This window comes from Balaenoptera ricei, chromosome 7 (assembly GCF_028023285.1).
Source record: "Balaenoptera ricei isolate mBalRic1 chromosome 7, mBalRic1.hap2, whole genome shotgun sequence".
NCBI classification, from domain to species: Eukaryota; Metazoa; Chordata; class Mammalia; order Artiodactyla; family Balaenopteridae; genus Balaenoptera; species Balaenoptera ricei.
In genome coordinates, this window is record NC_082645.1 from 32,373,655 (window position 1) to 32,393,489 (window position 19,835).

The 19,835-nt window shown below is 35.8% G+C and overlaps 1 protein-coding gene across 1 annotated transcript in view; it reads right to left on the reverse strand.

Moving 5' to 3' along the window:
• The window catches only part of LRP1B (LDL receptor related protein 1B), a 1,532,882-nt gene that overhangs the window by 947,593 nt on the left and 565,454 nt on the right, over positions 1-19,835 (reverse strand). Inside the window, exon 6 of the mRNA XM_059927092.1 lies at positions 8,579-8,741. Within this exon, the coding sequence (XP_059783075.1) occupies positions 8,579-8,741 (163 nt within the window). The remainder of the gene's footprint in view (positions 1-8,578; positions 8,742-19,835) is intronic.

The window sequence follows — 19,835 nt, forward strand, 5'->3', positions numbered from 1 at the left end:
GTAGAAAAAGTTACAGAAAGCAAAGAAACAAAAATCAACTGTAATTTGCCTTGAAAAGTGATAAGAAAAATATTTCTCAGAATGCGTTTTAACAATCTGGGCTAAAAGGAAATGGAGGAACTCTCAGAGAAGGTGAAATGAAGGGTTGGAAAATAACATTTGTACATATTCCAAACAGGTTTAGCTAAGTGAAAAGAGGTCCCTCAGTGCCTGAGAAGAACAAAGACAAAGGGCTGCACATGAGAAAGGACTATCATAATACAGTGTCTGTAGAAGATGATGTTGGTTCATAATCCATTTTTCATTCTTCTATGTTATCATATATTCGCTCCCATGTCACACTGTCTTTCATGTGTGGATGGTAAAAATTGTCTATTGCTGTCTCATTTAGGTTGGCATGTACCCAGTTGTGACCAAGAAGACACAAGGGAATATCTGCTTTGGGAGCTCTTCTATACCCAAGGAAGAAATAATGCTGTTTTTTAACTGAATACCATGTTTCTACATGGGATCCCTGAAACTTCAGTAGCCATCTTATGACCACAGGGGTATTAATTTGAAAAGCACACACTAAAGATAACATCACAGAATAAAGAGATAGGAGGAACCCAGGTGGTTAATGCTATTGTTGAGCCAATAATTTAACCAAACCAGGGACTGTCCTAAATCTAGATTTTTAGGTGAAATAATAAATTCCTTCATAATTTAGCCTGTGCACAGCTTTTCTGTTACTTTATCTATTTGAGTGGTCAGTGTTAATCAGTGAGAATTCAGAGAAGATATGTCTTTAATAGGGAGTGGCTAGAAGGCTGGGAAGACATTAAGTATAATTACTAGAAATAAATTCTTAAACTCAGTAATTTAGAGATAAGTTTAACAAACACCGAAAACTTATAGAGTAAAAAAAAAAAAAGAGACAGAGAGAGAACAGCAAAGAGAACAAACAGAGATGTAGAATGTTCTGCATTATTTTGACATTGTGAACGATATGACTCAAGAACACACAGTGGGAGTTAAATCAATGGGGGTTAAGGTTCCAGTAAAGGCTGTACTGAACATAATAAGTCACTCCTAGTTGTTCTTCCATATTCCCAGGCTAATTATAATATAATAGAATAATCATTTGTAACTGAAGGAGACTAATTAAAGGCAATGCCATACATAAACCTCCACTTGAGGAAATGTCTGTGGAGGAATTTGGAAAGAGGTTGAACCTAGACAAAATTAATTAATGAGAAGAAAAAAATTAAGTCATATAAAAGACAGTTCATATGGATTTATACTTTTGAATGTGCCTCTGAACCACTAAGTTTAGTGAAAATAGTGCAGACCATGAAACACATAACTGTATATTCATGTTGTCTTGCCTTTTCACATCAGTAACTTCTGAAAGGAACTTTGGATTGAAAAGTGGCAGGTGATAACTCTCCTAAGGCACTTAGTAATTTGGCCTAAAATAGGTAGATGCCAATTTCTTAGATAATTCTCTATTCTAAATCCAAGATTGTTAGAATCACACAGAGAAGGGAGTAGTAGTGTAAAATGGGGAATGTGCACATAGATATTTAGATAGCTTATAGATAAATGAAAAGATAGAAATATAGCTAGTGCTATAATGATATCCACTTGAATTTTGATACAGGTAAGAAAACACATAGGTAAAATTTTTGAAATAATTAATACAAATTTATAAGACTAAGGTTGTTTTCAGTGTACTGCATTAATCACCCACTGAGTATAAGGAGAAGTGGACAGGTAACTTCCTTGGCATTCTCTTATCTATAAATGAATTTGGAGGTCTGCCCACCTGAGTACTATTACTATCTTCAGGACCAAGACTGTCTCAAAAATAAATTAACAGACCAAAATATACTTTTAGCAGTTCATTTTGTTCCTAAATCTTTAAAAAAGAAAAAAGAAAAAAAAAAGTTTAAATTCAGGATGCACAAAAGGGAAATTACAGCAGGGCAATACAGAAATTCAGGAGAATGATTATTGGAGCTATTAAAATATTTCCATGTTTTTCTGAGTTTTCTTCTAATGAAGAGGAGTATACAAGAAGATACTGAGGGAAACTAAGTTTACATTATCTTCAAGAAACATCTCTCTCCTTGAACAATAGGGAGTTGCATCTGATTGTGGGAATGAGACATGGCTATATTGCAGTGGTGAAGGATACAGGAAATATCTATCTATCTAATCTATCTATCTAGGTATAGATAATGTTTCCGTGTGCGGGTATGCGGGTATGTGTAGAGGGTAGTTCTTCCTTAAAAAGTCAGGACCCACAATTTGCAACATATCAAAATATGAATATGAATTTCGAAAGATTAGGGGCAGTCATGAATTGTAGATGAGCGTCCAACCCTCCAAGACTGATACTTCCAAGAGGAGAAAACAATACATAGGGGAATATCTTTAGATACTTCCTAATGTTCAAACCCATAGAAACTTCAGATTCATCTGAATCCTCAAATCAGTAGATAGTGGTTAGTTGTAGGGGTGCAATCTGTAGCTTTAATTTGCCTACAGTGTACAGTAGTACTGCCTTACCCATGGGGGATACATTCCAGGACCTCCAGTGAATGCCTGAAACCATGGATAGTACCAAACCATATATATATATATATATATATATAGAGAGAGAGAGAGAGAGAGAGAGAGAGAGAGAGAGAGAGAGAGCTGTCCCTCAGTATTTATGGAAGATAGGTTCCGGAAGCCCCCATGGATACCAAAATCCACTCTCTTACATAAGATTGAGTACTACAATAAATATAGTCAGCCCTCCATATCCATGGTTTCAACCAACCATTGGGTGAAATTTCAAGTGGAATCCATGGATGTGGGTCCATGGTTAGTTGAATCCTTAGATATAAAACCCACAGCCACAAAACCTGCAGATATGGAGGGCTGACTGTATGTGTTTCCTATACATACATACATATGGTAAAGTTTAATTTATACATTAGCCACAGTAAGAGATTAACAACAATAACAATAAAATAGAACAATTAGAACAATATATTATATAATACCATAATGAAAGTTTTGTGACTGTGGTCTCTCTCTCTCAAAATATCTTATTGTATAAATATAATGCCTTTTCCATCTTAACTAACTGCTTACATACTGCAGCCATAACTTTTGCAGTTTCAGGCATAACAGCAAAACTAGCATGAATTTCTTTTTCCATCTTCACAATTTCATGGATAGAAGATTTGTTCTTGCCATACATCTTAGCACCTTGGCTTTTTTTTTTTTTTTTTTTCTTTTCGTATTAAGTTGAGAACTTTCACCTTTTCATTTAAAGAAAGCACTTTATGGCTTCTCTTTTGCATATCCAAATTCAGCATCACTGCTTTTGTGCTTTGGGGCCATTATTCAGTAAATAAGGGTTACTTGAACACAAGCACTGTGATACTGTGACAGTGGATCTGATAACGTAGACTACTAAGTGACTAATGATCAGGGTACACCGGACAAAGGGATGATTCACATCTCAGCAGGGACAGAGCTGGATGGCACTACACTACTCAGAACACTGAGTCATTTAAAACTCACAAATTAGTTATTTATGGAATTTTTTTTTTAAATTAATTTATTTTATTTTTTTTGGCTGTGTTGGGTCTTCGTTTCTGTGCGAGGGCTTTCTCTAGTTGTGGCAAGTGGGGGCAGCTCTTCATCGCGGTGCGCAGGCCTCTCACTATCATGGCCTCTCGTTGCGGAGCACAGGCTCCAGACGCACAGGCTCAGTAGTTGTGGCTCACGGGCCTAGTTGCTCCGCGGCATGTGGGATCTTCCCAGACCAGGGCTCGAACCCGTGTCCCCTGCATTAGCAGGCAGATTCTCAACCACTGCGCCACCAGGGAAGCCCTGGAATTTTTCATTTCATATTTCTGGACCATGGTTGACCACAAGTAACTAAAACCACAGAAAGCAAACCTGTGGATAAAGGGGAACTACTGTAGCCTGATGGATTTAATAGCCAAAACTCTGCAACAATTCTACTGTCCTACTGCAAGTGCCTAGTGAGTGCAGCCTGTAACTTGGAACCTGGGCTGGCTCTAGGAGCCACCTCATGGACGTGGGAAATTTGGTATCTATCCCAAGGCTCCCCTTGTTACAAAACTTCTTTCATGGTCATAGGCAGACCTACTTCATTTTCTAGCTTCCAACATTCACACAGTATCTCAGATTAGAATTTCATTAGTCAGTCCTGCTCCCTGATAGCTATTAACTTTGATTCTATTTTTAATTTCTCAGCCATGACTAGTTTCACCAAGAGTGGGGATCCAGGTGGGTGTTGAGAATGGGTTTATTCCCTATTAAATACTGTCAATCACTCCTGTGTGAATTCAACTTCTGAGACTTAAGTTTCAGTCCTCTGCCTCCTGGCAGATGGACTGCTTTTATAGAGAACAAAGACAACACATTTTTCTCCTTAATACTGACATGCGGTCATGGACTCACAAATAAATCCTACAGATCACTCTGCCATCCATTCTCAACAAGTCAAAAGTCCATCCTACACAGAAAAAGGGTATACATAGTACTTGGAACACAGTCAATTTCTGCTGTTTCACATGATATGGGGGATTCCCCTTCTCCCTCAATTTGGCCATCTCACATAACTTTACTGAATATGAGTTCTGTACATGGTACCTCAAGTCCCCCAAAATATTTTCCTCAAATTTTCAAATCCAACTTCATCCCTAAAAACATCTCTTCAATTTTACTCTGTTTTTCTAATATTTATCATCCTTAGGATTAATTGATCCTCTCTTTTGCAATAGTGTTGTAACGATTTGATACTTATGGTGAAATGTATTCTTGTATCAAGTTTAGTGTGATGACTTTAATTTAATAGGAAACTTAGAGCCACACCCTAGAACCAAAATTGTATACTAGTTCCACTCCTGTCCTCAGCTACAACCCTCATCAGACTCAAACACTATATGGTTTATTACTGAAAAAATTTCATATTAAAAAATACAGTTCAACTGACAAAGGTAACTGTGAAGGGATTTTATTCTTTACTTTATCTTTTGAAAGACCTTGAACGTAATCCAAACATATCTTTCACAACATAAATTATGAAAATGGTTTCCTCTGCTACTTTCTTCCCTATACCTACAGTTACTCTGTACTTTTTATCCTCCAGCATCACATATACATTTCATCTTTACTCCCAGGCCATATCACTTTATTTTCTCATTTCCCCTCCTTTTACTCAGTACTTGATTATATAATAGATTTAGTCAATATGAAGTAAGCCATTTAAGGAGCATTTGTAGTAGAAAGAGAATTGGGCTGGAAATGAAAAGATCATCTTTAATGAGGTGGAATATTGGTCGCATTACTCAATTCACAACAGTATTGTAAGTGTTGGAAAGATTAGTAGTTATTTTTGAGGCAACATGAAAAAGAGAACTTCACATATTCTACAACTCAAACAGTATTAAAGTGCTTTATATGTTTGGCATTATTTAATCCTCACAACAGCCCTTTAGTGGATTATCACTATTCATATTTTTAAGGTAAGAAAATAAAGATACAAAGAGGCATCCAACATCACACAGCTAGTAACTAGGCGGGATTTGATCCTAGGGAGAGTGACTTCAGATTAAATTCGTAATCATTAAACAAGCAGAGCTCTAATAACAACTACCAGAAAAGCTATTTTTGATATTGGTTGGACTATAATCTCTATGCTACCTTCAAACTCTAATGACTCTATAGAAATAATTTTAGAAATTTCTTCAAGAAACCACTGGAAGAAAATATTGCTAAAATTTGAAATGAAGAAGAAAATCTCAAGAAGTATCTCCAGAAAAATAGCCTGAATTAATGAGTCAATATCAACATCACGAAAACAAAGAAAATGAATTAAAAAGGTTTATAAACAATCTCTTCCTGGCAAATTTGGATTGGAGCCTGGCCCAAGTCATATTGATAGTCTAGAGAAAATTACTAATCTATATTCAACCTGTGGAGAAGTAAAAAAAAAATTTAAAAATTTTAGAATAATAATAATGATAATATTGTAAAACTTCTTAGATAAAAAAAGGAATAGGAGGTTGAGAAAAGTAAAAAGTACAGCCAAGTAAAAAATATTTTTTTTCAATGCAGCCTGTGGGGAGGTAAGGCAAATCTCCAGCCATTTCCATACCTATTAAGGTCAAGCTCTAAGAGTCGGGTCAGACTTTTAAGACATTCTGATGTTTTCTGAACCGAAGTTATAACAGACAGAGCCAAAGAAATATACCTCAGACGATTAGGAAAAGGTGGGAGAAATTTCACTGGTGGTACATGTCCCCTTTAGTAGGTCATGCAGAGTTGTTCTAACCTCAACTATTCAAATTACCCTTGAGCTCCCAAAAGTAGAAGTTAAAGGAAAAAGAAAAAAGAAAAAACCTGCTGTTCCTTCCCTAGGTAGCATCACGTTAACCCTAGCCACATTTCTGATACAGTATGAAGAGAAAAATAAATATTTTTAAAAAGTGTTCTATTACAAACGGGATTATATTTATAAAACAGCAGAGCTTTTCCTTCTCTGATTCCTAGAAATCAGGATTGAAAAACGGTGATAGAGAGACAGAGCAAACTCAAACAAAAAAATTCCAAAGAACCTATTGTGATAAATGATACATGACAAAACAGTTACTAGGCCCAAAGGAATCCAGCAGAGAATAAGCACAGTGTGAGGGTTTTCTACTCCTAATTCCTTTGACAAAAATGACAAAATATGGTTCTTTCATGTAATGACAGGGAGAAATACGAAGCTTGAGAACATAAAACATGTTGCTTTTCAGAAAGAGAGATGGTGTCACATATATTATATTTCAGGTTGGCAGTTTTATTTGAAAAGGGTCTCTGGATCTTTGTTTTTAAGAATGGGGAAAGATTGGGACTTCCCTGGTGGTCCAGTAGCTAAGTTCCCAATGCTGGGGGCCTGTGTTTGATCCCTGGTGAGGTAACTAGATCCCACAGGCCACAACTAAGACTCGGCACAGCCAAATAAATACATAAATGTTTTTTTTTTAAAAAAAAAGAATGGGGAAGGATAAGAGTGGTATAAAAATGGGAGAAACACAATAGCTTCACCTCAACATTTCTGACAGACAAGACTATCTAAAGGCTAATTTTAAATTCAGTTAGCACATCCAGGGAAAAACACACAAGCAAATATATTTCTAAACAGAATGTCAAAAGAATGTTGTTAGCACATTTGTAAATTTCCAGTTCTTCCTTACTACACTTAACCAACACCCAAACAAATCAGTGTAAATACAACTTCTCTTACTCTTGTCTTTTGAAGCATCACTGCAGTCAGATCGAGTCAAGTAACCATCTGCTGCAAATACAAATAGAGCTACATTCAAGAATTATATTACACAGCCTTCCTAGCAAAGCTCTTACGTGCAAGCTGTTCTTGTCAATATCAGAACCATTGTGATGATGCATCTTAATATTCAATCAGACTTTAAGTAAAGAGTGACAAAAGTCCACATACGGATGACAGCTGTTTCTTCAGTAAATATTTTCCCATTTATTGAATGGGGACTTATGGCAGTTTAGGATATGTTCCATCAGACATTTCAGCCTGAACTGCTTGGGGACGATTAAAACAATAACAAGGATAATATTTTAGTTTTCAAATCTTTGCTACAACTTACATCTGAAAAAAGCACCAGGTCTTCCAGCTAAAGTTGTACACTATGCCATTAATTGGAAAGTATCCTTTCCCAATAGTTACTGGTAAGAAAAACTGGCTTTCTAGACCTTTATACAATATCATAGTGTTTGTAAAAATAAAGCATAATTCCTATATTAATTTTCTAATGATATGAACAGAGTTATTGGGAATTTAAACATGTGTACCTATATTTTGAAAATTATGAAATATTAAAAAAAGATGAATGAGCCTATTAGCTAAAAGAAGTTCAGATAAAATAAGGTCTCTTTTTAACTAATAGAGTGGCTTGCAAAATTGGAAAGTCAAAGAAAAAGTGAAGATGGATTCTGATGATTAATTCAGTAGCTCCATAGTAATATAGTGTTTACACATCAGTAGTTAGAGAAAAAAAAAAAAAAAAAGGTTTCAACTAACAAAGACAACCTTAATGTTTTACTAGTACCCTTGAACATGTATTATGCCCCTTTCATAAATCCTAAATGTTGTGTTGGAGCTAAGTTTGTTAATAGTCCATCTTTCAGGTAGTATTTTTGAAGTCTGCTAACCACAAGGTCCACTGCTAAATAACTTAAGTCTCCTCTCTTTAACCTAAAACTATGCTGAGGGTCTTCTCTGGCAACCCCAAAGCAATTCTTGGAAGAGTAGTGGGTTGTCTGTGTCTTAGGTTAGCCCTGCAATACTGATGTGTTAAGGAATTGGTATGCCCCAGCTTCTGAATGGTAGATTACAACTTCTTTTTTCCTTCCTGCAATGCAACTGTTCAAATAAACATTAAAAACATTTTATGAGCCTGTCGCCTTATATCCCACAACTCTTGTCAGACTCTGATTTTTTTAAATGGAAATTATTTCAGATCAAACACTATAAAGAAGAATTTCTTACCCTGCTATTGGATCTACTGCTACTGCTTTAGGATTATGAAGTTCCAGGTCAATCAGGGTGACACACACAGACCCGTTGTAATTACACACAAAGATCCGGTCACTGACATGGTCCACAAAATAGAGATTTCTGGTGAGCCAGTCAATCGCCATTTGTTGCACATCTGAAAAACACACACACAAAATCACTGAATCACAGGTGCAAATCTAGTATCATAAGCCAAAGAGTACATAATTCTGCCCAAACCACCACAGAGGATATTTCAAAAATACAGGTAATTTTATGATTAAAAAAAAAAAAAATTGCAAGGATAATTTCTTGCTATGCCGAAGTAAGTAAGTAGTTATTCTGTAAAATAATGACTACCGCTTGATACCTTTCTTCTTGCTATCTAAGGACTGAGGATGACCTAGATAAAAGGACAAGGAGTTTCTAAATCCTAAAGAATAGGTATTTACAATAAAATATTTCTCCTAGTTTTTGCATTTGTCCAAATAGTTCATTTAACCCAATGGGCATAAGTGGTTCAGTGACACAGCTAAATGCTTTAGCAGTAAGAGGAATAAATACTTTTTGTGAACTAAGGTAAACCCTTATTTTCAGATCCTCTTCTATTTAAAAAAAAAAAAAAAAGGAGAGGTAGAAAAGGAGAGCTGTAAATACCTTTATTTACAAAAAGTATCCAATACTTGGAAATAAAGCAAAAGGAGGAATGATATGTTCTTTTGATGGCATATGTAGGCAATGTAAAACAGGATTGCTCAAAGACTGATTAATTCTCTAGAAGAGCACTGTTGAATACTACTTTCTGCAATATTGGAAATATTCTATTATCTATGCTGTACAAGAAAATAATGACTGTGTCTAGTGAGCATTTAAAATGTGGCTAGTGTGAATGAAAAACCGAACCTTTATTGAATTTCACTTTAATTGATTCAAATTTAAATTTTAAAAAAAGGAGGAAGCTAGTGACTCGGATGGTGCAACTCTAGAAGAATGTATCTGTTGTTTTTTTTTTTTAGCATCTTTATTGGAGCATAATTGCTTTACAATGTTGTGTTAGTTTCTGCTGTACAACAAAGTGAATCAGCTATATGTATACATACATCCCCATATCCCCTCCCTCTTGCGTCTCCTTCCCACCCTCCCTATCCCACCTCTCTAGGTGGTCACAAAGCACCAAGTTGATCTCCCCGTGTGATGCAGCTGCTCCCACTAGCTATCTATTTTACTTTTGGTAGTGTATATACTTCAATTGCTACTCTCTCACTTCGTCCTAGCTTACCCTTCCCCCTCCCCGTGTCCTCAAGTCCATTCTCTACATCTGCGTCTTTATTCCTGTCCTGCGCCTAGGTTCATCAGAACCTTTTTTTTTTAGATTCCATATATATGTGTTAGCATACGGTATTTGTTTTTCTTTCTCTGACTTACTTCACTCTGTATGACAGACTCTAGGTCCATCCACCGCACTACAAGTAACTCAATATGTGCCACATCTTCTTTATCCATTCATCTGTTGACGGACACTTAGGTTACTTCCATGTCCTGGCTATTGTAAACAGTGCTGCAATGAACACTGTGGTACATGACTTTTTGAATTATGGTTTTCTCAGGGTATATGCCCAGTAGTGGGATTGCTGGGTCATATGATAGTTCTATTTTTAGTTTTTTAAGGAAAAACTGTTCTCCATAGTGGCTGTATCAATTTACATTCCCACCAGCAGTGCAAGAGGGTTCCCTTTTCTCCACACCCCCTCCAGCATTTATTGTTTACAGATTTTTTGATGATGGCCATTCTGACTGGTGTGAGGTGATACCTCACTGTAGTTTTGATTTGCATTTCTCTAATGATTAGTGATGTTGAGCATCCTTTCGTGTGTTTGTTGGCAATCTGTATATCTTCTTCAGAGAAATGTCTATTTAGGTCTTCTGCCCGTTTCTGGATTGGGTTTTTTGTTTTTGTGATATTGAGCTGCATGAGCTGCTTGTATATTTTGGAGATTAAACCTTTGTCAGTTGCTTCATTTGTAAATATTTTCTCCCATTCAGAGGGTTGTCTTTTCACCTTCTTATGGTTTCCTTTGCTGTGCAAAAGCTTTGAAGTTTCATTAGGTCCCATTTGTTTATTTTTGTTTTTATTTTCATTTCTCTAGGAGGTGGGTCAAAAAGTATCTTGCTGTCATTTATGTCACAGAGTGTTCTGCCTATGTTTTCCTCTAAGAGGTTTATAGTGTCTGGCCTTACATTTAGGTCTTTAATCCATTTTGAGTTTATTTTTGTGTATGGTGTCAGGGAGTGTTCAAATTTCATTCTTTCACATGTAGCTTTCTAGTTTTCCCAGCACCACCACTTATTGAAGAGGCTGTCTTTTCTCTATTGTATATTCTTGCCTCCTTTATCAAAGATAAGGTGACCATACGTGTGTGGGTTTATCTCTGGGCTTTCTTTCCTGTTCCATTGATCTATATTGCTGTTTTTGTGCCAGTACCAAACTGTCTTGATTACTGTAGCTTTGTAGCACAGTCTGAAGTCAGGGAGCCTGATTCCTCCAGCTCCATTTTTCGTTCTCAAGATTGCTTTGGCTATTCGGGGTCTTTTGTGTGTCCATACAAATTGTGAAATTTTTTGTTCTAGTTCTGTGAAAAATGCCAGTGGTAGTTTGATAGGGAATGCACTGAATCTGTAGATTGCTTTGGGTAGTATAGTCATTTTCACAATGTTGATTCTTCCAATCCAAGAACATGGTATAGCTCTCCATCTGTTGGTATCATCTTTAATTTCTTTCATCAGTGTCTTATAGTTTTCTGCATACAGGTCTTTTGTCTCCCTAGGTAGGTTTATTCCTAGGTATTTTATTCTTTTTGTTCCAGTGGTAAATGGGAGTGTTTCCTTAATTTCTCTTTCAGATTTTTCATCATTAGTGTATAGGAATGCAAGAGATTTCTGTGCATTAATTTTGTATCCTGCTACTTTACCAAATTCATTGATTAGCTCTAGTAGTTTTCTGGTAGCATCTTTCGGATTCTCCATGAATAGTATCATGTCATCTGCAAACACTGACAGTTTTACTTCTTCTTTGCCAATTTGTTCCTTTTATTTCTTTTTCTCCTCTGATTGCTGTGGCCAAAACTTCCAAAACTATGTTGAATAATAGTGGTGAGAGTGGGCAACCTTGTCTTGTTCCTGATCTTAGTGGAAATGGTTTCAGTTTTTCACCATTGAGAATGATGTTGGCTGTGGGTTTGTCATATATGGCCTTTATTATGTTGAGGTAAGTTCCCTCTTTGCCTACTTTCTGGAGAGTTTTTATCATAAACGGGTGTCAAATTTTGTCGAAAGCTCTTTCTGCATCTATTGAGATGATCATATGGTTTTTATCCTTCAATTTGTTAATATGGTGTATCACATTGATTGATTTGCCTACACTGAAGAATCCTTGCATTCCTGGGATAAACCCCACTTGATCATGGTGTATGATCCTTTTAATGTGCTGTTGGATTCTCTTTGCTAGTATTTTGTTGAGGATTTTTGCCTTTATGTTCATCAGTGATATTGGCCTGTAGTTTTCTTTTTTTGTGACATCTTTGTCTGGGTTTGGTATCAGGGTGATGGCGGCCTTGTAGAATGAGTTTGGGAATGTTCCTCCCTCTGCTATATTTTTGAAGAGTTTGAGAAGGATAGGTGTTAGCTCTTTGTACATGTTTTTGACTTGAGTATTTTCTATTTGATCAGAACGACACTGTGAAATTTCATGCTAAACTGTTGATATTTATCTAGTAGAAAGGATAACCCCAAAAATTCTAGTCTCTTAGCCTGTGAGGCACTGACCATTTTTATACCTAACTACAGATCTCATTTAAACATTCCTTTTCTGTAAGATGTCTAGAAGCATTCAATTCCACTAATGCTCTTAGATCATCAGTATTGGGCTGGTTCCCCCAGTAATGCCATACATACATTTCTGGTCCATATTCATTCCTGAATTTTATGACAGCCATATATTTATCTATTGAAAATTATATTTTGCTACCTCCTTGTGTGAACTTAATATGGATCTATGATTCATTGGCTAAGTAGAGTTTCTTTCTGTAATCTGAACCTAAACGCTCTTCTTACCCTATGCTTCAAAAGACTCTTAGTAACATGTTGCTACATGAATGATATTCTTTCAATAAAAAACTAACACAGATGCATATGCCATCATTATATTCATAATGGTATATATATATTGTCAAAGCAAGGTAGAGAAAGCAGCAATTTTGTGGGAATTTCTATCAGTCCCTACAAGGGCAAGCAAAAAGTAGATATTGCAGTTCACTGGATACAGATTGTCAGTCTATCAACTACAGTTTCATTTCTGAATTACACAGTCTTTATGGAAACATAAGCATTTAAATGTTTCACAAAGTACATGAATCAGTTCAGCAGCCAGGAGTTTTAAATTTCCGAACTATTTTTTCTGTCTCCAGAAATGTGGAAATGTATACTTAGCTTTGTTTTTTATTCCCTTTGCATTATTATAGCAGCTAGAGAACAGAACCCACTGTTTCAAATGCCATTTCAGATACCTAGGGTTCAGATAAATTATGTGCCAAAGTCCATTCAATGACCCATCTCTCATGCTAGGCATGCAGTTGGTTTAGTCTATGCAATTGTAAATTCAGACAAAAGAGCCGTTTGACAGCATTCACAACTTCTTTCAACTCTGTATGGCTGCAGAAAGATGCTCTGCTACTGAAACAATAGGTATTGTTAACAACATCCTAGTTTGAAGCAGCAAGGTCTCACTAAAGAACCTAATAATAAGCCAAACCGTAACTGTGGGAATCGGCATTGTTTCCTTTTCCTATATCTGAAGTTTCTATCTGCTTTTATTTATTTATTATTATTTATTTATTTATGACTGTGTTGAGTCTTCGTTTCTGTACGAGGGCTTTCTCTAGTTGTGGCAAGTGGGGGCCACTCTTCATCACAGTGCGCGGGCCTCTCACCATCGCGGCCTCTCCTGTTGCGGAGCACAGGCTCCAGACGCGCAGGCTCAGTAATTGTGGCTCACGGGCCCAGTTGCTCCGTGGCATGTGGGATCTTCCCAGACCAGGGCTCGAACCCGTGTCCCCTGCATTGGCAGGCAGATTCTCAACCACTGCGCCACCAGGGAAGCCCTATCTGCTTTTAATGTGATGTTTATTAAGATTAGAGAATTAAAACAATTAAACAAAGAGTTCTAGTAAGCAAGCCAATAGATAGATAGATAGATAGATAGATAGATAGATAGATAGATAGATGGTAGATAGATAGATGACTTGAACATTTTAGGAGATTTTTACGACATTACAAAATTGTCTCTAAAATTTTAGTAAGACCCTTATTACTTTACTGTTACTAGAAAAAAATTACATATGTTCCCGTTATTATGTTTCTCTGGTTGCCTTGTATTCATTCTTCAAACAAAAGTGCCCAGGATTTTGCCCTCACTGTTCTTTACAAATAGCTGCTTTATGGTCATTCAGAATTTCTTACTTGCCAAAAGCAAAGTTTGCTTTTCTGTTCGTATCTACATCTGAAAGTATTGACCACTTTCTTCTGAATCATAAAATAATCTAGGGGCTTCCCTGGTGGCGCAGTGGTTGAGAATCTGCCTGCCAATGCAGGGGACATGGGTTCGAGCCCTGGTCTGGGAAGATCCCACATGCCGCAGAGCAGCTGGGTCCGTGAGCCACAATTACTGAGCCTGCGCGTCTGGAGCCTGTGCTCCGCAACAAGAGAGGCCACGACAGTGAGAGGCCCGCGCACTGCGATGAAGAGTGGCCCCCGCTTGCCGCAACTAGAGAAAGCTGTCACACAGAAACTTAGACCCAACACAGCCAAAAATAAATAAATTAAATAAAATAATGTAAATATCAATATCAATAAACTTTTAAATTACAGTGAAAAAATATTGAAAGTATTTTGAAACTTGTTAAAGTATTATATAAATATAAGTAACTTTATCTTTTTAAAACCCAATATATGTTAGGTGTAAAAACTTAAAGTTGTACACAGTGGAAATTAATTTAAAAATTCAAGGGAAAAGTTTTTAAAAAGAAGATACTTATGATAATCTATAATTGGATAAAAAAAGTTACATCAGCTTTTTCATCACATCATAAGGTAAGGAATTAATTAACAGAATTGGTGAATGCAGAACTTAAATATTTTTGATTCACTACAATGCAATATATGCTCAGTGTTATGGACTAAATTATTTTCCCCCCAAATTCATATGTTAAAGTCCTAACCCCCAGCACCTCAAAATGTGACTATATTTGGAAATAAAATCTTTAAAGAGATTATTATATTAAAATGAGGCCATTAGGGTGGGCTCTAAACCAAACTTATTGATGTCCTTATAAAAAGAGATTAGGACATACGGAGACAACACTGGGGCTACCTGCACACAGAGGAAAGGCCATCAGCAAGCCAAGGAGGTCTCAGAAAGTCCAAACCTGCAGCACCTTGATCTTGGACTTCCAGCCTTCAGAACTATGAGAAAACAGATTTCTGTTTTTTGAGCCACCCAGTCTGTGGTGTTTTGTTACGGCAGCTCTAGCAAATAATACTACTCAAGTATTATTTCAAGTATTATTCAGTAGAGTAGTTTATGCCAGAAAATAATTGAGAACAAAGTCAAAATCTTGCTAAGAAAAAATATAAAAGGAATGTCTGCATGTGTGTTTAATGCCATACTGGACCATCGTCTAATAGGCCTTTTCAAAGACTGTTTAGTTCTCTAGGGAATATACCTTTGTTTAATTTACAATTTAATGTTGATTAGGTCCCAGTCTCTATGAATTTAAATATAAATGTGTAGATTGATACATTAAAAATAATTTTTGTCCAATAGAGATGCAAATGATTTCCATCAGGTAGTAAATATAACCCCAGTTTTACTGTCCAGTATGATGTTAACTAGTTTTATATCTAATTTTATAATCGTAATTCAGAATTTTTTCTTTCACTGATTGTAAATACTTCAGTCTTTTCTGTACTTCTTTGAACCAGATTTACCATCCTGCTGGTTCTCTTATTAATGAGCTAAATAATTCCTTAATATACGTTCATTAAATATTTGTACAAGTCATGTTTTTAACTTTTTGAAAATTATAGGTTGACAAAGTTGAGTACTTGATTTTTCTTTAATTATTTGCTATATTTAACTAGCCAGAAATAGCAAATATAAACGTCCACAAGATTAGAAAGATAACATAAATAGGTAAAACCTGTTAAGAAGGATTATGACAAATCTAGATGATGACTTAAATGTATACATCTCCCTGAAAAAGAAGACTCAATTTCAGCTGATTGTTTTGATACAGAAATGCTGTATTGTTTCAAAGAAGTGCAAAATAAGAATTTCTGAACTTCATTTGAAGTCTGCCAAATTTTAAATATGATAAACTGATGTTTTTTCAATTATAAAATATTTTGTGTTTCAAACAAAACCTGTCTGCGGCTAAACTGGATCGAAGGCCTCTAGTGTGATTATACCAAAGTAAAGCAGTGTATATCATTTAGTTCAGCCTAACTCCCTACTTAGAGTATGTTCTACTTCATAAAAGCCTCTGCTTTTGTATTAAATAAATATAATATCCAGTTTACAAAGTGGCCAGGGGATTAAATCAGACAACACACATTAAGAATCCAGCACAATGACATGCAGTAGGTATTCCACAAATATTAGTTGCTTCCCAGAGGGAACTAAAAGACTGCACTTCAGTTTATGTCTCTGTGACAGCTTATAATACGTACACACTAGAGAATAGCACAGTACTAGCAATAAATAAGCTAACTGATAATAAGTTAGTAGTTTTGATAATCTAAAAAATGTGTCCACAAACATTTTGATACTCCCCCTTGCAAAAGGTAGAGCTTAATTCTCCTCCACTTGAATGTGGGCTCTTCTTTGTGACTGGTTTGTACTAAATAGAATGTGGTACAAACTTAGAGAACAAACTTATGGTTACCGGGGGGAGGGGTCAGGGGGAGGGATAGTTAGGGAGTTTGGGATTGACATGTACACACTGCTATATTTAAAATGGATAGCCAACAAGGACCTACTGTATAGCACAGGGAACTCTGTTCAATATTCTGTAACAATCTAAATGGGAAAAGAACTTGAAAAAGAATAGATACATGTATATGTATAACTGCATCACTTTGCTGTACACCTGAAACTAACACAACATTGTTAATCACCTATACTCAAATATAAAATAAAAAGTTAAAAAAATAAATAAATAGAATGTGGTAGAAATGACACAGTGTGGTTTCCAAGACTAAGTCATAAAAGGTATTATAACTTCCATTTTGCTCTCTCTCTCTTTGGATCACTCACTCTGGTGGAAGCCAGCTGCTATGCTATGATGATATACAAGCAACCTTGTGCCAAGGCCCATGTAGGAAAGGAGAGAAGTCTACTGCCAATAATCACAAGAATGAGCTTGGAAGCCAGTCTTCCAGTCCCAGTGAAGCCACTGGATGCCTGCAGTCCTGGCCAACATCTTCATTACAACCTCATGAGAAACCCTATGACAACCACCTAGCTTAGCATCCCCTGTATTTCTGACTCACAGAAAGTGTAAGATAATAGATGTTTGCTGTTTTTAAGCCACTAAGTTTTGGGATACTTTGCTATGCAGAAATAGAAAACTAATACAGTAGTCAAATCCCTATAATTTTTAAAATTAGATTTTGTTGACTTCCCATCACTTGGATGTTATTTTTAGACCTATATCTAAACTAGACTGTCTATACCAATAACAGTTTTGGTTCGTTTAAATTACCTGTAATTCAGCTTAATGCTAAATCATGAAGGATATTCCATAAATGCTCATAAATGAAGCCAGGGAAATTTAAAAATAACTTGTCTTGAAATTTTCTGCTCTACTTATACAAAATATGGTTCTGTGATGAAACAACTATATTTGGGCATGATCAAGATGATCCCTCACACAGTCCTCTCCTCAAGAAGGGTAGAATTAGACAGTGTTAGCATCATGAAGAAAATAAGACAGGATAATGACTTCAGTGACTGACCACAGAGGGCATTCTGAGGAGAGGATATTTGAACTGAGCTCAGTGTGACAAGAAGTTGTTAGGCATGTGGAGATTTGGGGGCAGAGCCTACCAAGGAAGAATGAGCTTGGCGTATTCTAAAAATGAGTAGAAGTAGGAGGAGCTATATCATAGCTAAAATATGGATGAACAAGAAAAGATGACTCAGCAAAGATTGGCAGAAGTATGTAAACTACAGTAAGCAGACAGACTTCATAATAATTTCCTGTAAAACCAGGGGATTATTTTGTTTTAAACGTGATTTTTAAATTTTTATCATACAGTAAATGCACATGATTTAAAAAGTAACACCACAGCAAGGCTTACAGTGAAAAACAGCAGTGTCCACTTCACCTCTCTGTACTGTCTTTCAGTTGCTATAGTTACTTCAATTGTATTTATTTCCCTAATTCTATATGGCATGTCTCTACTATAATTTTAAGGTTTTAAAAGTTTGTATATAATCTATTAACTTTCTATTACACATGATTAGGAGTTAATTCTTTATACCCCTACACACACACACACACACACACACGCATATGCACATTCACACTTTCTCTCCCGATCTTCCCACAACCTTAATTTTCAGTTAAATTAATACTCAATGTTTATATAATTATGACAATACACATTTTTGTTGTCAAATGAAAAAAGTAATATAATATGATTATACTTCCTTCTCGAACAACTTTTGTGTTTTTTTTTAACATTCCCAAGTTTCTTCTCTTTGCTGTAATTAATTATTGCATAATTCAAAAAAAAGAAAAACACTTCTGGGAACGTAAATTGGTGCAGCCACTATGGAGAACAGCATGGAGGTTCCTCAAAAAACTAAAAAATAGAGTAATCATATAATACAGCAATCTCATTCCTGGGCATATATCTGGAAATGATGAAAACTCTACTTAGAAAAGACACATGCACCCCAATGTTCATAGCAGCAATATTTACAATAGCCAAGACATGGAAACAACCTATATGTCCATCGACAGATGACTGGATAAAGTAGATGTGGTACATATATACAGTGGAATATTACTTAGCTGTTAGAAAAGAATGAAATAATGCAATTTGCAGCTACATGGATGGACCTAGAGATTATCATACTAAGCAAAGTAAGTCAGAAAGAGAAACACAAATACCGTATTATATCACTTATATGTGGAATCTAAAAAAAAAAAAAGATACAAATGAACTTATTTATAAAACAGAAACAGACTCACAGACAGAAAACAAATTTATGATTACTAAAGGGGAAAGGGAGAGGGGGAAAGGATAAATGAGGAGCTTGGGATTAACAGAAACACACTACTACATAAAAAATAGATAAACAACAAGAACCTCCTGTATAGCACAGGGAACAATATTCAGTACCTTGTGATAACCTATAATGGAAAAGAACCTGAAAAAGAATATATATATATACACACACACATATATATATACACATACATACATATAACTGAATCACTTTGCTATACACATAAAACCAACACAACATTGTAAATCAACTATACTTCAATTAAAAAAACAAAAACAAAAAAACTCTGAAATTCCTCTCTAAGTGGAAACACACAGAAATCTACTGACTTCTTTTGCTTTTGACATCTTTCCTGTTACCTGCCTTGTTCTTGCTACAATTTGTACTGGTTGCTTCATAGCCATGGTCTTGGGGCTTCCTCTTATCAATCCATTCACTGTTTAACTGCTTCAGAAATAAAACCTCTGATTTTCTGCTCAAGTAGGAGATAAGAACTTGCCTGGCTATAGAGACTGGCGGAGGGAATTTAGAAGCCTACTTATTCTCAAAATAGGTTCTAAGCTAATCCTCTTACTACTAGCCCTATCCTATGTCTGTACCTTCAGAAGTGCCCAGAGTCTCTAATTTTTGAGCCTTTCTGGGGTTCTTCATCTTGCCACCACTTCTGTACTCAGCAAAGCAGAAAAACATTAACCTAATTCATTTATCATTTAATCATCCATTCTTTATTATCCAAAATTATCTCACATGCTTTGTCTCCTCTCTTTTTCTTTTTATCTTTTTGGGTTAATACAATTAAAGACTTAAAAAAAAAAAAAGAAAAAAGCTGTATTTACAATGGAACTCCAGAAAAGAACAGATATAATATAAACACTTTTGCTCAATCTGCAGTGTTCAACA